The sequence below is a fragment of the Mastacembelus armatus genome, chromosome 15 (assembly GCF_900324485.2).
Source record: "Mastacembelus armatus chromosome 15, fMasArm1.2, whole genome shotgun sequence".
Classification (NCBI taxonomy): Eukaryota; Metazoa; Chordata; class Actinopteri; order Synbranchiformes; family Mastacembelidae; genus Mastacembelus; species Mastacembelus armatus.
In genome coordinates, this window is record NC_046647.1 from 15,337 (window position 1) to 30,396 (window position 15,060).

The 15,060-nt window shown below is 41.3% G+C and overlaps 1 protein-coding gene across 2 annotated transcripts in view; it reads left to right on the plus strand.

Moving 5' to 3' along the window:
- The first annotated feature begins 2,889 nt into the window (after positions 1-2,889).
- rasgrp3 (RAS guanyl releasing protein 3 (calcium and DAG-regulated)) overlaps positions 2,890-15,060 on the plus strand; it is a 32,298-nt gene continuing 20,127 nt past the window's right edge. The window contains exons 1-7 of one of the 2 annotated variants that reach the window (XM_026309677.2): positions 2,890-3,192; positions 6,391-6,493; positions 7,100-7,162; positions 7,611-7,742; positions 9,428-9,575; positions 12,994-13,167; positions 13,666-13,782. In XM_026309677.2, coding sequence (XP_026165462.1) covers positions 3,123-3,192; positions 6,391-6,493; positions 7,100-7,162; positions 7,611-7,742; positions 9,428-9,575; positions 12,994-13,167; positions 13,666-13,782 — 807 coding nt within the window. In that variant the 5' untranslated portion in view covers positions 2,890-3,122. The remainder of the gene's footprint in view (positions 3,193-6,390; positions 6,494-7,099; positions 7,163-7,610; positions 7,743-9,427; positions 9,576-12,993; positions 13,168-13,665; positions 13,783-15,060) is intronic. The other variant, XM_026309676.2, reaches the window with a different exon arrangement.

The window sequence follows — 15,060 nt, forward strand, 5'->3', positions numbered from 1 at the left end:
ATGATACGCCCACTCTGGTACTCAGGTGAAAACAGGGACTTTATTAGAACTCAAAAGCAGAAAACAGGAACACAAGAAACTGGGGAACACCAGGACAATGGAATCTCAACAAAGCACATGAACTACGAGGACAGGACATAAACATGAACACAGGGGAGACAGGACATGAACTCAGGGGACAAGGCAGGAAGGTCTGGCGACCGCCTAGTGGGCCACTTTTGGTAAGCAGAACTGGCGCTGCGGGATGAACCGGGAGACGCACCAGACTCACAGGGAAACATGAACATGGAATACAGGGCATGAGGGTCTGGGTCACACACGCATCAAGGGTGACTCACCAGTCTCACAGGGAAACATGAACAGGAAATACAGGGCATGAGGGTCTGGGTCACACACGCATTAAGGGAGACTCACAAGCCTCACAGGGAAACATGACCAGGAAATACAGGGTTAACAGGGCATGAGGGTCTGGGTCACACACACTCAAGGAGATGCACCAGACCACACAGGGAAACATGAGCAAAGGTAACATGAACTAGGGGAACATGACAGAATAATTTAGGAATGAGAAAACATGAATACATGGCATGGACATACTAGGAAACACGAAAACAAGACATGGAGCGGGAATCCAGAATAACAAACATAAAAAGTCTCTTGGGCAAAAACAGTCTTTTCTCTGGAGCCCAAGGAGCAGTCACTTAGCTTATTGATGAGACGAAACAGAACGGTGATCAGTAGTTCCAAATACATGAAGTAGTTCGGAGCAGGGAATCATGGCTGTAGCTTGGGTCGCTGTGGCAAGAAGGAAACAGAAACAACAGGTGAAACCAATCGGGTAAATGAGTCAAGGTCAAACAGGGCAGAAAAAACCAGGTCCTGCATGATCCTCCAAAATAAAAGCATAGAGGAATTTTATTGAGAATCCTGAGAGCAGAGGAAGACAGGTTACAGATCATAACAGATACTTCTTCTTGAGTAACATTTTGAATGCAGGACTTTAAGTGCTTTCATAAAGTGCAGGACCCCAGACAGCTGTGGGGGTTGATGTGGTCCGGGCCTGTTGCTTTGTCTTAGTGGACTTTCTACAGCTGTCTTCTCACTTCACAGTCACATGTTGGAAGCTGGTTTCCTCAGTACAGATGGAAGTTGTGGGGTCACTGGGGTGTTGGGCAGAAAGAGGTCACTGGTGAAATGAGGATTGGCTGTCTGCAGGGGTGTAAAGACTGGAGCGGTGGGGTAAGGGCCAGCAAGGGGTCTGGTGCTGAATCTACTGAAAAACAAATTCAGCTCATTTGCTCTGTCTGAGCTGCCCCCCTGCTGCCAGGCTCTTCAAGCCTGTGATTTCCTTCATGCCAATACAGATATCCCGGGTGTTGTTCCGCTGGAGTTTGTCCTCCAGCTTCCTCTTGTAGGTGTCTTTACACTCCCTCATCTTCACCTTGAGTTGCCACTGTATCCTCTTCAACTCCTCCTTATCTCCAGATCTAAAGACCTGCTTCATCTGGTTCAACAGATCCTTCAGCTGGCTGGTGATCCAGGGCTTTTGTTAGGATAATAGTGGACAGTGCTTTTTTGGGATAGATGTATTTTCACAGAAGTTACGTTGTCTATGCTGTCCCCATGGGGCTGGCAGAGTACATTCCAGTTGGTGGTCTCAAAGCAGTCATGCAGAGCCTCACCCTCTTCCTGAATCCACCTCCTCACTGTCCTTATGGAGACAGGCTGCCTCTTCACAGCAGGGACAGGACAAGATAAGCTAATTGGCAACTTGACCAACAGGTTTGAAACAATCAGCAGGTTACTTGTCTCCCAGCTAGGGTTGAATTTACTGAGGCTGTGGGCTGCTCTCATTGGGCTGCTCTCATTGTAGTCCGACCGGCAGGTTGCCAGGAGTTGCATCGGCATTCCTCAGATGTCTTTTGAATGCAGGCCTAGGGCAACCGTTCATTGCTAAGTTGCTCCCTTCATCTGGTAGTCCCTGGGTTATCAGTTTCAGAACAATAAATTCCTTAGGAGTAAATCTCAGATGGCTCCTTGGTTTTATCAGTCTTGTAATGTAAAAATAAGTCATTTAATATTAATCCTGCCTTGAGTGTGCTACACTACAGATGTTTGAAGGGACACCACAGATACAGTAAATTGAGACATTTATAAATTGGTAACAACTCAAGCATTGGATAATTGCGGATAATGGATAATTTTCACATCAATCAATGACAAAAACACGGAGTACATTGTTTGCCCTATATTTTTTATTGCTCTCAGGATTCTCAAAAATATGGTGTATGTATAGTCAATAGTGATTTTAGTCAGAACTTAAATGTTATTTTTTAGCTCATCTATATCAGATTGCTTTGCTTTGTTTTCTTTTTTCTTTTTATGTTGTTTTCTGACACTCACAGAATTAGTCCGAGTACAAAATGCAACTATGCAAGCATAGAGAGCATTCCCAAGTATGCATTTCTTCAATTTTGTCTTTACTGTAATTTTATTAAATAAGCTAATTTTGTCTCTAAATTGTTATTTAGTCATTAGGCATAACAGTCTCACGTAAACTATCATATCTGGTTTTTTTCTTTAAAGATTATTTTCTGGGCAGTTTTTTGCCTTTATTTGACAGGACAGTGGAGAGAGACAGGAAACTAGGCCAGAGAGGAAGGGAAGACAGACAGGCATACATGACAGCCGGCTCGGGAGTTGAACCGGCATCTCCTGTGTATATGGACGGACACACAACCGCTACGCCACCTGCGGCCCCCCCAAACTATTATATCTGTTTAATGTAAAATTTTACATCCATTGATCGCATAGACAGGATTCACCACCTCACCCCCGAAGCATTCAGTTTTTTTTGCCTGTGCACGAACATTGAAGGCCTCAATTGCTTGGCTTTAAAGTGGAAAAATATGGATTCTATATACATTACTAATTTACATAAAGCACAAATGCTTTATTGCATTTTCATTTAGTATAGTGTTGGCATTTCACTTGTTTATTCATGGATCATAGAATGTACTATTGCCCTGACTAATGACTCTTTCTCCTCCTCCCAAGGAAAACCCTCAGTGGTCCACAGCTGTGATCAGGAAGTGCTGACTTCTGCTTTCCAACTTGGCACCATGGGATCAGCCACACTGGGGAAGGCAGCATCTCTTGATACTCTGTTAAATGAATGCATTCAGGCATTTGGTGAGTGCTACACATCTCCTACCTGGCCATGCTTACAATTATGAACACAGAGCTGTGGTTTTCCTCTGAGGACCCAGTTTTTTTTTCACTGATCCACCTCCTGCTAACATGGTTGTTGTTGCTTTATAAATTTTCGCTGTGTCCTGGTTCAGAGGCTGAATTCTTTGAAGGCTTTCAAGGCCTTTATAGGTTCATTACACCATAACATATCCCATATCATATCATTGCACACCAGTGATGAAAAACCACAATTCAGACACAACTGCTGAATCATTAATGGTAATATTACTGCATTTCCCCAGTACCATTGTCCAACTCTGGTTTAACTGCAGCTGTGACAGTTACAAGGTGATAGGAGTGATGCTTTGTATCTCAACAGTAGAGGCGCGAAGACTTCATGACCAAAACAGGAAATCCTTAGTAGACTAGGCTTTCTCATTTTGGTTCAGCCCACAGTTCAGTCTACATGATCCACAACGTCTACAAGGCATAGACTTTGTAGACTGTATACTTCAAAGGATGTAGCTGGTTTTCCAAAATCTCAGGAATTACTCTGATTATAATGCTATCAGATTCAAATCATAACCAATAAAAATTGACAGGCCAAGCTACAGAAATACTCAACACAAGTCATGGTTTTTTTTTTTTTTTTAAAGAAGGATTTTATAGTGTTTGAAAAAGTTTTTAGCAGACATTACTCTGTGGAGGACACCACAGTGCATTTGTTTAAGACTATTTTCAGTCAGTGATTAATCCATAATTGGCCTTTTAGTGACTAACTGGGGGAGCAGGATGTGCGTGTTGGACTGAGACAAAACTAATTGCAGTGTTTGTGTGTTTATGGTAATGAAGAAACACATGTGTCCTGGTGTGGTTCAGTGCTTTTAAAGGTTTTTGGACAACAAAGGAGCTCTATGGTTCAGAAGAAAAAGCTAAGTATATCAGACAATATTTTATAGGATCAGTTCCTTGATAGTTTTAGTCTTTTTGTGAACTGTAATAAGAAAACAAAAAGAAAAGACTGTCACTAGGATTAGATGTCAATTCAATTCAATTCAATTTTATTTGTATAGCGCCAAATCACAATACAAATCATCTCAAGGCACTTTACAAAAACTAAAACTAAAAATCCAACAATTCCCTTTTGAGCAAGCACTTGGCGACAGTGGAGAGGAAAAACTCTCTTAATGGAAGAAAAAACCTCCAGCAGAACCGGGTTCAGTTTGGGCGGCCGTCTGTCTCGACCAGTTGGGGTGAGTGAATAGAGCAGAGAGAAAAGAACAGCAACAATAAACAACAAATAGACACTGCAGGTTGGTGGGACCAGTAACTGCACATCAGCGATATACAGCTCCAGGACCAGGGACACCTGCAGAAGGTACAGAGAGAACTGAGAGAGAGGGAGAGAGCACAAACTAGGGGAGAAAGAGAGCACAAGGTTAGTGACATTCAATGGTGGAATATACATGAGGTGGGAGGAGAGGAAGAGAGGGGAGGGGAAGGGAAAGGGGGGGGGGGGGGGTTAGGGTAGGGGAGCTCAGTGCACAGATGGTCCTTGGGCAGTCTAGGCCTATAACTAAGGGATGGTTCAGGGTTGCCTGAGGCCAGCCCTAACTATATGCTTTGTCAAAGAGGAAGGTTTTAAGTCTAGCCTTAAAAGTACAGAGAGTGTCTGCCTCCTGAACCCAGGCTGGAAGCTGGTTCCACAGGAGAGGAGCTTGATAACTAAAGGCTCTGCCTCCCAGTCTGCTTTTGGAAACTCTGGGAACCACAAGTAGACCTGCACTCTGAGAGCGAAGTGGTCTATTGGGATAATATGGTACTATGAGGTCTTTAAGGAATGAAGGAGCTTGATTATGAAGGGATTTGTATGTGAGAAGAAGGATTTTAAATTCTATTCTATATTTTACAGGGAGCCAATGAAGAGAAGCTAATATAGGAGAAATATGATCTCTCTTGCTAGTTCCTGTCAGGACTCTGGCTGCGGCATTCTGGATTAATTGGAGGCGTTTTATGGAGATATTGGGACATCCAGATAGTAATGAGTTACAGTAATCTAGCCTTGAGGTAACAACTGCATGGACTAGTTTTTCTGCATCATTTTGAGACAGGATGTTCCTAATTTTGGAAATGTTGCGCAGGTGAAAGAAGGCAGTTCTAGAGATTTGTTTTATGTGTGAGTTAAAGGACATATCCTGGTCAAAAATAACTCCAAGGTTTTTTACAGTAGTGCTGGAGGCCAGGGTTATGCCATCTAGAGTAGCTATAATTTTAGAAAAGTTATTTCTGAGATTTTTTTGGCCCAAATATAATGACTTCTGTTTTCTCTGAGTTTAAAAGTAAAAAGCTACTGGTCATCCAGGCCTTTATGTCAGTTAGACAGGCTTGAAGTCTGGTTAACTGGTTTGTGTTAACAGGTTTAATAGATAGATATAACTGAGTGTCATCTACATAGCAGTGGTAATTAATAGAGTGGTTCCTAATGACATATCCTAAAGGAAACATGTACAGGGTGAACAGAATCGGTCCTAGCACAGAGCCTTGTGGAACTCCATAACTGACTTTTGTTCAAGTGGAAGGTTCATCATGGACATGAACAAACTGGAATCTGTCCGATAAATAGGATTGGAACCATTTTAATGCTGTTCCTCTGATACCAGTCACATGCTCCAGTCTCTGTAATAATATGTTGTGGTCAGTGGTGTAGAATGCTGCACTAAGGTCTAGGAGGACAAGTATAGAAACAAGTCCATTATCTGAGGCTAAGAGAAGATCGTTGGTAACTTTTAACAGTGCTGTTTCTGTACTATGATGTGCTCTAAATCCTGATTGAAAATCTTCAAATAGTTCATTCCTGTGTAAGTGGTCTGATAGCTGCTTAGCAACAGCTTTTTCTAGGATTTTAGAAATAAATGGCAGGTTGGATATTGGTCTATAATTAGGCAAGGAAGACTAGGCTTTTTGAGTAAAGGTTTGATTACTGCAGTCTTAAAGGCCTGTGGTACGTAGCCTGATACTAGAGATAAATTTACCAAGTCTAATAAAGATGAGTTAATTAATGGCAGGGTGTCTTTAAGCAGTCTAGTCGGGATGGGGTCTAAGAGACACGTTGATGATTTCAATCACCAGAAAGCAACATGGTGTTCCCTGTCGCTGTTTAACTCTGGAGCGATTTTGTGACTTACCTTTTTTTTATAGATGATGATGGAGAGCTGCAGGCCAACCTACTTCCTCGCACCCTGCTGCTAATGCATCGCTGGTACGTTACATCCTCAGAACTGGTGGGAAAACTACTGATAATATATCCACTCTGGCAAAGTACTGCAAGAACTACAAAGAATACACAACACAATATATTGAAATACTGGTGGCTGATGTATTTCTGGCTGAGGATTGGAGTCTGCCTGTACATGGAACACCTGTCCATACAGTTAGGAATTATTTTGGATGTCTTAAAATGTATGCAAGCCTGTTTTATTTTAGCTAATAAGGACAATCATTTGCTATGGATAAAATGTAACTTCTCATTTTAATCATGATCGAACAGACCACTTTTTAACCATTATAACTCAGTACTGGGTGAGGTGTGTTTGTGGGTGTGTGTCCAAAGACGTAGGTTGGGTTTAGGTTAACTGGGTACCCTACATTTACACTATAGGCAATTCAGCATCACCAGTTAACCTAACCAACCTGCATGTGTCTGGACTGTAGGAGTAAGTTGGAACACCCAGGGATGCACAAAGAGAACATGCAAACTCCACCACCATGGTGCTAGTGACCACCCCCTTCAATGGACTAATTTATACCAAATGTTCTACAACATCTAAAACCACTCTCCACTGCAAGGTCAAAAGGCACTTCATTACATGTATTGGTTTGTCAAATTACGGCCTTAACCTAACCCCACGTACCGTGACTGCAAAAGTGCCAACTGCTTGAGAACCAGGCTGAAGATTTGTTATTTCATGAGGTAAGGTGCCACATACACACTCACTTGTGCCAACACAATGACTTTTCACTCTGGAATTCCCAGCAGGTTTCATACTCCTTATTCAATCAGCTTGTTTTCATCCCCACAATGTCCATGCTTGTTAAATTTGATATTGAATATTTAAATGCTTTTGTTTTGTCACTAACCGTTTGTTTTAAGGACAACACTGCTCTAGAAGGAGGACATGAAGGGTAAGCACATACCCCAAGCCCAAGATGTAAAAATGAAACAAGTTGTAAGATACTTCCAGCACCATACCGCCACAATACCAGGACATGACTCGCACGGCATGAGGTCACAGCAGTCATTATCTGGTTCAGTGGGAGCTTTGATGCTAAAAATAAATGTTTTCCTCTCTGACACAGGTTAATCTTTATAGTGTTAAAATGTTTGCTGAAAATGTGTAAATGTGAATGTGTGTATTTAGGTTCTGGATCGAGACATTCCCGGCAGAGTTCAACCTGGACTTGGGTTTGATCAGATTAACAGAAGAGTTCAGAGATGTGGCTGCTCAGCTTGGTTATGAGGAGCATTTCAAACTCATTGACATCTCCGCCATGTAAGACACCAAATGCATGCAAATAGCCCTGTTGAAATAATTTACTTGATTAGTATTTGCAACTACAACAGTGAAAAATGAATTGTGCCAACAAGTGAACAGTAGTACTAAATGTACAATAAAACTAATAACAATTACAATCTTTACACTAAAACAAAATCCTGATCCTAAAATATCTAGAATTAATGATGAATGACATATATTACATCCATTTTAAGCCTAATATCACACAAAAGAAAGGACTAAGAGGTCAAAGACAGGACCATAACACTTTGATTTTTTTAGCTGCAAACAGTTTATAATGCATATCTCTGTCATGTTTTCTAAAGGATAACAAACACTGCAAGTACTCAATTCAATTCAATTTCTTTGTATAGCGCCAAATCACAATACAATCACTTCAAGGCACTTTACAAAACAAACCCAACATCCCTTATGAGCAGCACTTGGTGATAGTGAAGAGGAAAAACTCCCTTTAACAGAAGAAACCTTCAGCAGAACCGGGCTCAATCTGCCTCAACTAGTTGGGGTGAGAGGATAGAGGAGAGAGAAAAGAACAGCAACAATAAACAACAAATAGACACTGCAGGTTGGTGGGGCCAGTAACTGCACATCAGCAATATACAGCTCCAGGACCAGGGACACCTGCAGAAGGTACAGCGAGAGAGAGAGAACTGAGAGAGAGGGAGAGAGCACAAACTAGGGGAGAGAGAGAGCACAAGGTTAGTGACATTCAATAGTATATACATGTGAGGGTGGAGGAGAGGGGAAGGGTTAGGGTAGGGGAGCTCAGTGCACCGATGGTCCTCAGGCAGTCTAGGCCTATAGCAGCATAACTAAGGGATGGTTCAGGGTTACCTGAAGCCAGCCCTAACTATACGCTTTGTCAAAAAGGAAGGTTTTAAGCCTAGCCTTAAAAGTACAGAGAGTGTCTGCCTCCTGAACCCAGACTGGGAGCTGGTTCCACAGGAGAGGAGCTTGATAGCTAAAGGCTCTGCCTCCCAGTCTGCTTCTGGAAACTCTGGGAACCACAAGTAGACCTGCACTCTGAGAGTGAAGTACTCTATGGTAATATGGTACTGCAGAAGAAGGATTTTAAATTCTATTCTGGATTTTACAGGGAGTCAGTATAAGGAGAAATATGATCTTTCTTGCTAGTTCCTGTCAGGACTCTGGATGCAGCATTTTGTATTACCTGGAGGCTTTTTATGGAGATACTGGGACATGATGAAAGTAATGAGTTACAGTAATCTAACCTTGATGTAACAAATGCATGGACTAGTTTTTCTGCATCATTTTGAGACAGGATGTTCCTAATTTTGCCAATACCGCACAAGTTATCTGTACAAGATCTGCACAACTCTGTAGTAAGGTGCTGTGGTCGATAGTGTCAAATGCAGCACTAAGGTCTAGCAGGACAAGTATAGAAATGAGTCCAGTAGATTTCACTTAGGGATTTCATGAGATTAGGTCAAAAATAAAACTGTATAATGAACTTTCCAGTACATTTAAAGGATTTGTGTTATCTGCATTATCATGGGCTCTTCAAGCTTGATTTGTTTTTGGTTTTCAAGGCCACCCTATAGTTACTGAAACATGTAGGTATAAATGCCAACAAATCTTTTCGGGACACAATGGTTGCTCTGGCAAGCTGACTTATTGTTTATAATGTGCTCTCCTTGTAGTCCGTCATATGACTGGATGCGTAAACTAACGCAAAGGAAGAAGCAGGCCAAAAAAGGCAAGGCTTCGCTGCTGTTTGACCACCTAGAGCCTATGGAGCTGGCTGAGCATCTCACCTTTCTGGAGTTTAAGTCCATCAGGAGGATATCGGTATGTGGAATATATCAGAAACTCACTGGCAGATTGCTATGAAACACACATTCAATTCCATTTCAATTAAATTTTATTTGTATAGCGCCAAATCACAATACAAATCATCTCAAGGTACTAAAACTAAAAACCCAACAATTCCCTTATGAGCAAGCACTTGGCGACAGTGGAGAGGAAAAACTCCCTTTAACGGAAGAAAAAACCTCCAGCAGAACCGGGCTCAGTTTGGGCAGCCATCTGCCTCGAATGGTTGTAGTGAGTGGATAGAGCAGAGAGAAAAGAACAGCAACAATAAACAACAGATAGACACTGCAGGTTGGTGGGGCCAGTAACTGCACATCAGCGATATACAGCTCCAGGACCAGGGACACCTGCAGAAGGTACAGAGAGAACAGAGAGAGAGGGAGAGAGCACAAACTAGGGGAGAGAGAGAGCACAAGGTTAGTAACATTCAATGGTGGAATATACATGAGGTGGGAGGAGAGGAAGAGAGGGGAGGGGAAGGTTTTAAGTCTAGCCTTAAAAGTACAGAGAGTGTCTGCCTCCTGAACCCAGGCTGGGAGCTGGTTCCACAGAAGAGGAGCTTGATAACTAAAGGCTCTGCCTCCCAGTCTGCTTTTGGAAACTCTGGGAACCACAAGTAGACCTGCACTCTGAGAGTGAAGTGGTCTATTGGGATAATAATCTAGTAATCTAGCCTTGAGGTAACAAATGCATGGACTAGTTTTTCTGCATCATTTTGAGACAGGATGTTCCTAATTTTGGAAATGTTGCGCAGGTGAAAGAAGGCAGTTCTAGAAATTTGTTTTATGTGTGAGTTAAAGGACATATCCTGGTCAAAAATAACTCCAAGGTTTTTTACAGTAGTGCTGGAGGCCAGGGTTATGCCATCTAGAGTAGCTATAATTTTAGAAAAGTTATTTCTGAGATTTTTTGGCCCAAATATAATGACTTGTGTTTTCTCTGAGTTTAAAAGTAAAAAGCTACTGGTCATCCAGGCCTTTATGTCAGTTAGACAGGCTTGAAGTCTGGTTAACTGGTTTGTGTTAACAGGTTTAATAGATAGATACAACTGAGTGTCATCTGCATAGCAGTGGTAATTAATAGAGTGGTTCCTAATGACATAGCCTAGAGGAAGCATGTACAAGGTGAACAGAATCGGTCCTAGCACAGAGCCTTGTGGAACTCCATAACTGACTTTTGTTCGAGTGGAAGGTTCATCATGGGATAACAAAAGTCAGTTATGGAGTTCCACAAGGCTCTGTGCTAGGACCGATTCTGTTCACCTTGTACATGCTTCCTCTAGGCTATGTCATTAGGAACCACTCTATTAATTACCACTGCTATGCAGATACATGAACCATACATGAACAAACTGGAATCTGTCCGATAAATAGGATTGGAACCATTTTAACGCTGTTCCTCTGATATCAGTCACATGCTCCAGTCTCTGTAATACGATGTTGTGGTCAATGGTGTCAAATGCAGCACTAAGGTCTAGGAGGACAAGTATAGAAACAAGTCCATTATCTGAGGCTAAGAGAAGATCGTTGGTAACTTTTAACAGTGCTGTTTCTGTACTATGATGTGCTCTAAATCCTGATTGAAAATCTTCAAATAGTTCATTCCTGTGTAAGTGGTCTGATAGCTGCTTAGCAACAGCTTTTTAAAGGTTTGATTACTGCAGTCTTAAAGGCCTGTGGTACATAGCCTGATACTAGAGATAAATTTACCAAGTCTAATAAAGATGAGTTCATTAATGGCAGGGATGTCTTTAAGCAGTCTAGTCAGGATGGGGTCTAAGAGACACGTTGATGATTTCGATGAAGCAACTACTGATGTAAATTCAGAGAGATCTATGGGAGAGAAGCAGTCTAAACATAACTGAGGTCTTGTAAGTCATCTGTAGATGATTCAAGAGCAACTGTAGTAGAAGATTCATTTATTGCAGGTATAGGAAGCATCTGCTGAATTTTATCTCTAATGGTTGTGATTTTATTTGTAAAGAAACTCATAAATTCATCACTGCTGAGAGCTAAGGGAACACTGGGCTCAACAGAGCTGTGACTTTTTGTCAGCCTGGCTACAGTGCTGAAAAGAAACCTGGGATTGTTCTTATTTTCCTCTATTAGTGATGAATAGTATGCAGTTCTGGCTTTACGGAGAGCTTTTTTATATGTTAGTAGACTGTTTTTCCAGGCTAGAAAAATTTCCTCTAAGTTTGTGGAACGCCACTTCCTTTCCAGCCTTCGCGATGCCTGCTTTAAGGTACGAATATGTAAATTATACCATGGGGCTAGTCTTCTCTGATTCACTAACTTCTTTTTCAGAGGGGCCACAGAATCAAGCGTTTCACGCAGTGAGGTTACAGCACTGTCAACAATATGATCAATTTGGTAGGGAGTGGGATTGAAGCAGCTGCCCTCCACTATGTTTATACTCTTAAATTTATTAACAGCGTTGTCGGATAAACATCTGCTGTAGTGGAATTTTCTTCCAAACGCTGCATGATCCATCATTTTAAATTCAAAAGTTATTAAAGAATGATCTGACAAAACAGGATTTGGGGGAAAAACTATTAGATGTTCAATTTCGACACCATAGGTCAGAACAAGATCAAGGGTGTGATTGAAACAGTGGGTGGGTTTATTAACCAATTGAAATCAATTGAATCTAATATAGAATTAAATGCAATGCTGAGGCTGTTATTTTCAACATCTACATAAATGTTAAAATCTCCCACTATAATGACTTTATCTGATCTAAGCACTAAATCAGACAGGAAGTCAGGGAATTCAGTTAAAAACTCTGAGTAAGGGACAGGTGGACGGTACACAATGACAAGTAGAACTGGTTTTTGTGTTTTCCAGTTTGGATGCGAGAGACTAAGAGTGAGGCTCTCAAATGAGTTATAACTGTTCTGAGGATGAAAGTTTAATAATAAGTTTGAGTGGAATATTGCAGCTACTCCTCCACCTCGACCTGTGCTTCGAGGAACATGATAATTTTTATGACTGAGGGGGGTTGATTCATTCAGACTGACATATTCATCCTGCTGTAACCAGGTTTCAGTAAGATAAAGTAGGTCAATTTGGTGACCATCAGGTCTTCCCACAGGAAATTCCATTAACTTTCCTCAAGCACATTTGTGAGGTCCAAATATGAATTTTGCAAACAGGATATGAAATCTAAAATAAAAAAAGAGCCATGACATCAAAAAATTTGCTAAGGGGATCAATTCTGTTAATTTTGATATTACCAACACTTATACTCACCATCACCCTCCGAACTGCTTCTTAAAATTACCAAGAAAAGCAAAATTAGTATGACATTTGTTGTTAAATGCAATAACAAGTGCTAGAACCCTGATGATAAGATTGAAAATTGACACTTGATTTGCAATTCCGTCTTGCACCAGTTCACCGATTACCAAAGCTATGTGATCCAGGGCTGCCTGGTGGACAACCCGACCCTGGAGCGCTCCATTGCTCTGTTCAATGGCGTCTCACAGTGGGTCCAGCTCATGGTGCTAAGCAGGCTAACACCTCAGATCCGTGCGGTGGTCATCACTAAATACATCCATGTGGCTCAGGTAAGACTGGAAGGACACGGTTCCATGCAGATTATTTTCATTTTATTTTGCATTTTGTTCATCCAGTCCTACTGTGAACTGAACTGACTATTGCTGTAGTGTTAATCAGCTTGTTGGTCTCACTGACAGCAGCCGTAAGGATTGTTAATGCTGCATTCACATCTTCTAGTAGGCTTTTGGAAGATACATCATTCTATATGTACTTCAATCCAGAGAAACAGACATCCTGCAAATGTGTCTGAGCTGAAGCAATTTTGTAAAGAGGAGTGGTCCAAAATACCTCTTGAATGTTGCACAAATCTGAACTAGAGCCACTGGAGCTTGAAATCACCGCTGCCAAAAGGACAGTTGACCAGCCATTCCAATTACTATTTCCACCAGCACTATAAATGGTGTGTTTAGAGACATATGAAATTAGAATTGTTTGTGCATTATCAGCTTAAACGCATTGTTTGTCTATTGTGACGTCTTTGAAAATTCAAATCTCACTCTCATCAGAAACTTCTGCAGCTGCAGAACTTCAACACTCTGATGGCAGTGGTGGGGGGCCTGAGTCACAGCTCCATTTCTCGACTTAAGGAGACTCACTCTTACCTGGCTCCAGAAGTTGTGAAGGTAGGTCAAATACCAGCTTTTTGGTGCATTTTAATGTAAATTGAGAAGTAGACTATACTTGCAAAAGAATAAAATAAGAATAATGTGTTTGGAGATGATGCTTTTAAGGGTGAAGGATGACATTTCAATGACATACACACCATCCTTTTACATGTAGAAATGAACACTGAAGAATTCCAGAGAATGTTTCCTTCCAGGTAGAAACAGGTTTTCTAATTTAGTGTAGACCAGTGGTCACCAACCTTTTGTCAGCCAAGACTTTTCATGTCAGACGAAAATCAAAGATCTCATTTACCTTTTAGAAGTTTAAAAAATAAAATCCCATACACAAGGTCAATTGTAAAAAAATGCTTTATCTTTTTACTAGCAAAACATTTTGACCACAAATGTGACTGCTATACAAATATAGAACACACTATCTAAAACCTATATACAAATATTAATCACTGCAGTTTCTATTGGCTTCCAAGTCATTTCATCTGCTCAGAGTAAAAAACTATATTTATTCTGTAAACAACTAAAGAAAACCAGCATGTAAAAAATGAATTAATTCATTGTGAACAAAACAAAAAAGTTTTCTACATTTCTGAATGGCCTGTGAAATCAGACATGAACCGAGTCCCATCAGTCAACACAAGACTGAGACGTCTGTCTGAATTTCACTTGTAATGATCTCACACTAAATCATTTCAGAAATGACTGAAGCAAGTCAAGAAAGAATGACATGCCAAAAGGGCAGTTTTCAGAAATTGTGGGAGTGACTGCATGAAGCTGAATGTTACTGATAAAAATATATGAAGGCATGATCTACTGTCAGCATAAAAGTGACAAGATTTGAAAATATTTTGTCATGAGGCGGCAGTACCTGCCTCCCCAGATACCCTTTGTTTCTCTTTTTCTCTGTCTCCCTTGGTTGTTTGTCTGACTCTCAGGTGTGCCGCCGGGAATCACAATGCTGACAAGATGCACCTGTCCCCAGTTACACACCGCCACTATATAGACTCCTTGTTCCACTCAGCAGTATGAACCTGGCGTCTTCGGCAATACCAGCCCTTTTGCCTCAGCAGTCCAGCCAGCTCATCTGCTTACTGCAGTGGCCGTGCCTTCTCCCTAGCTATCCTTACCTGCTGTTGGCCTCCCAAACCTCCTTCCTGGTGGCTTCTCCCCCAGCTCAGAAGGTTCTTCCCACAGTAGTGGCTACTGAGATCCCGGACTGCCTGCCTTTTCAATTGGATATCTGTCTCATGAGACGCTTTAAGTTTAAGAGACTTACATTAA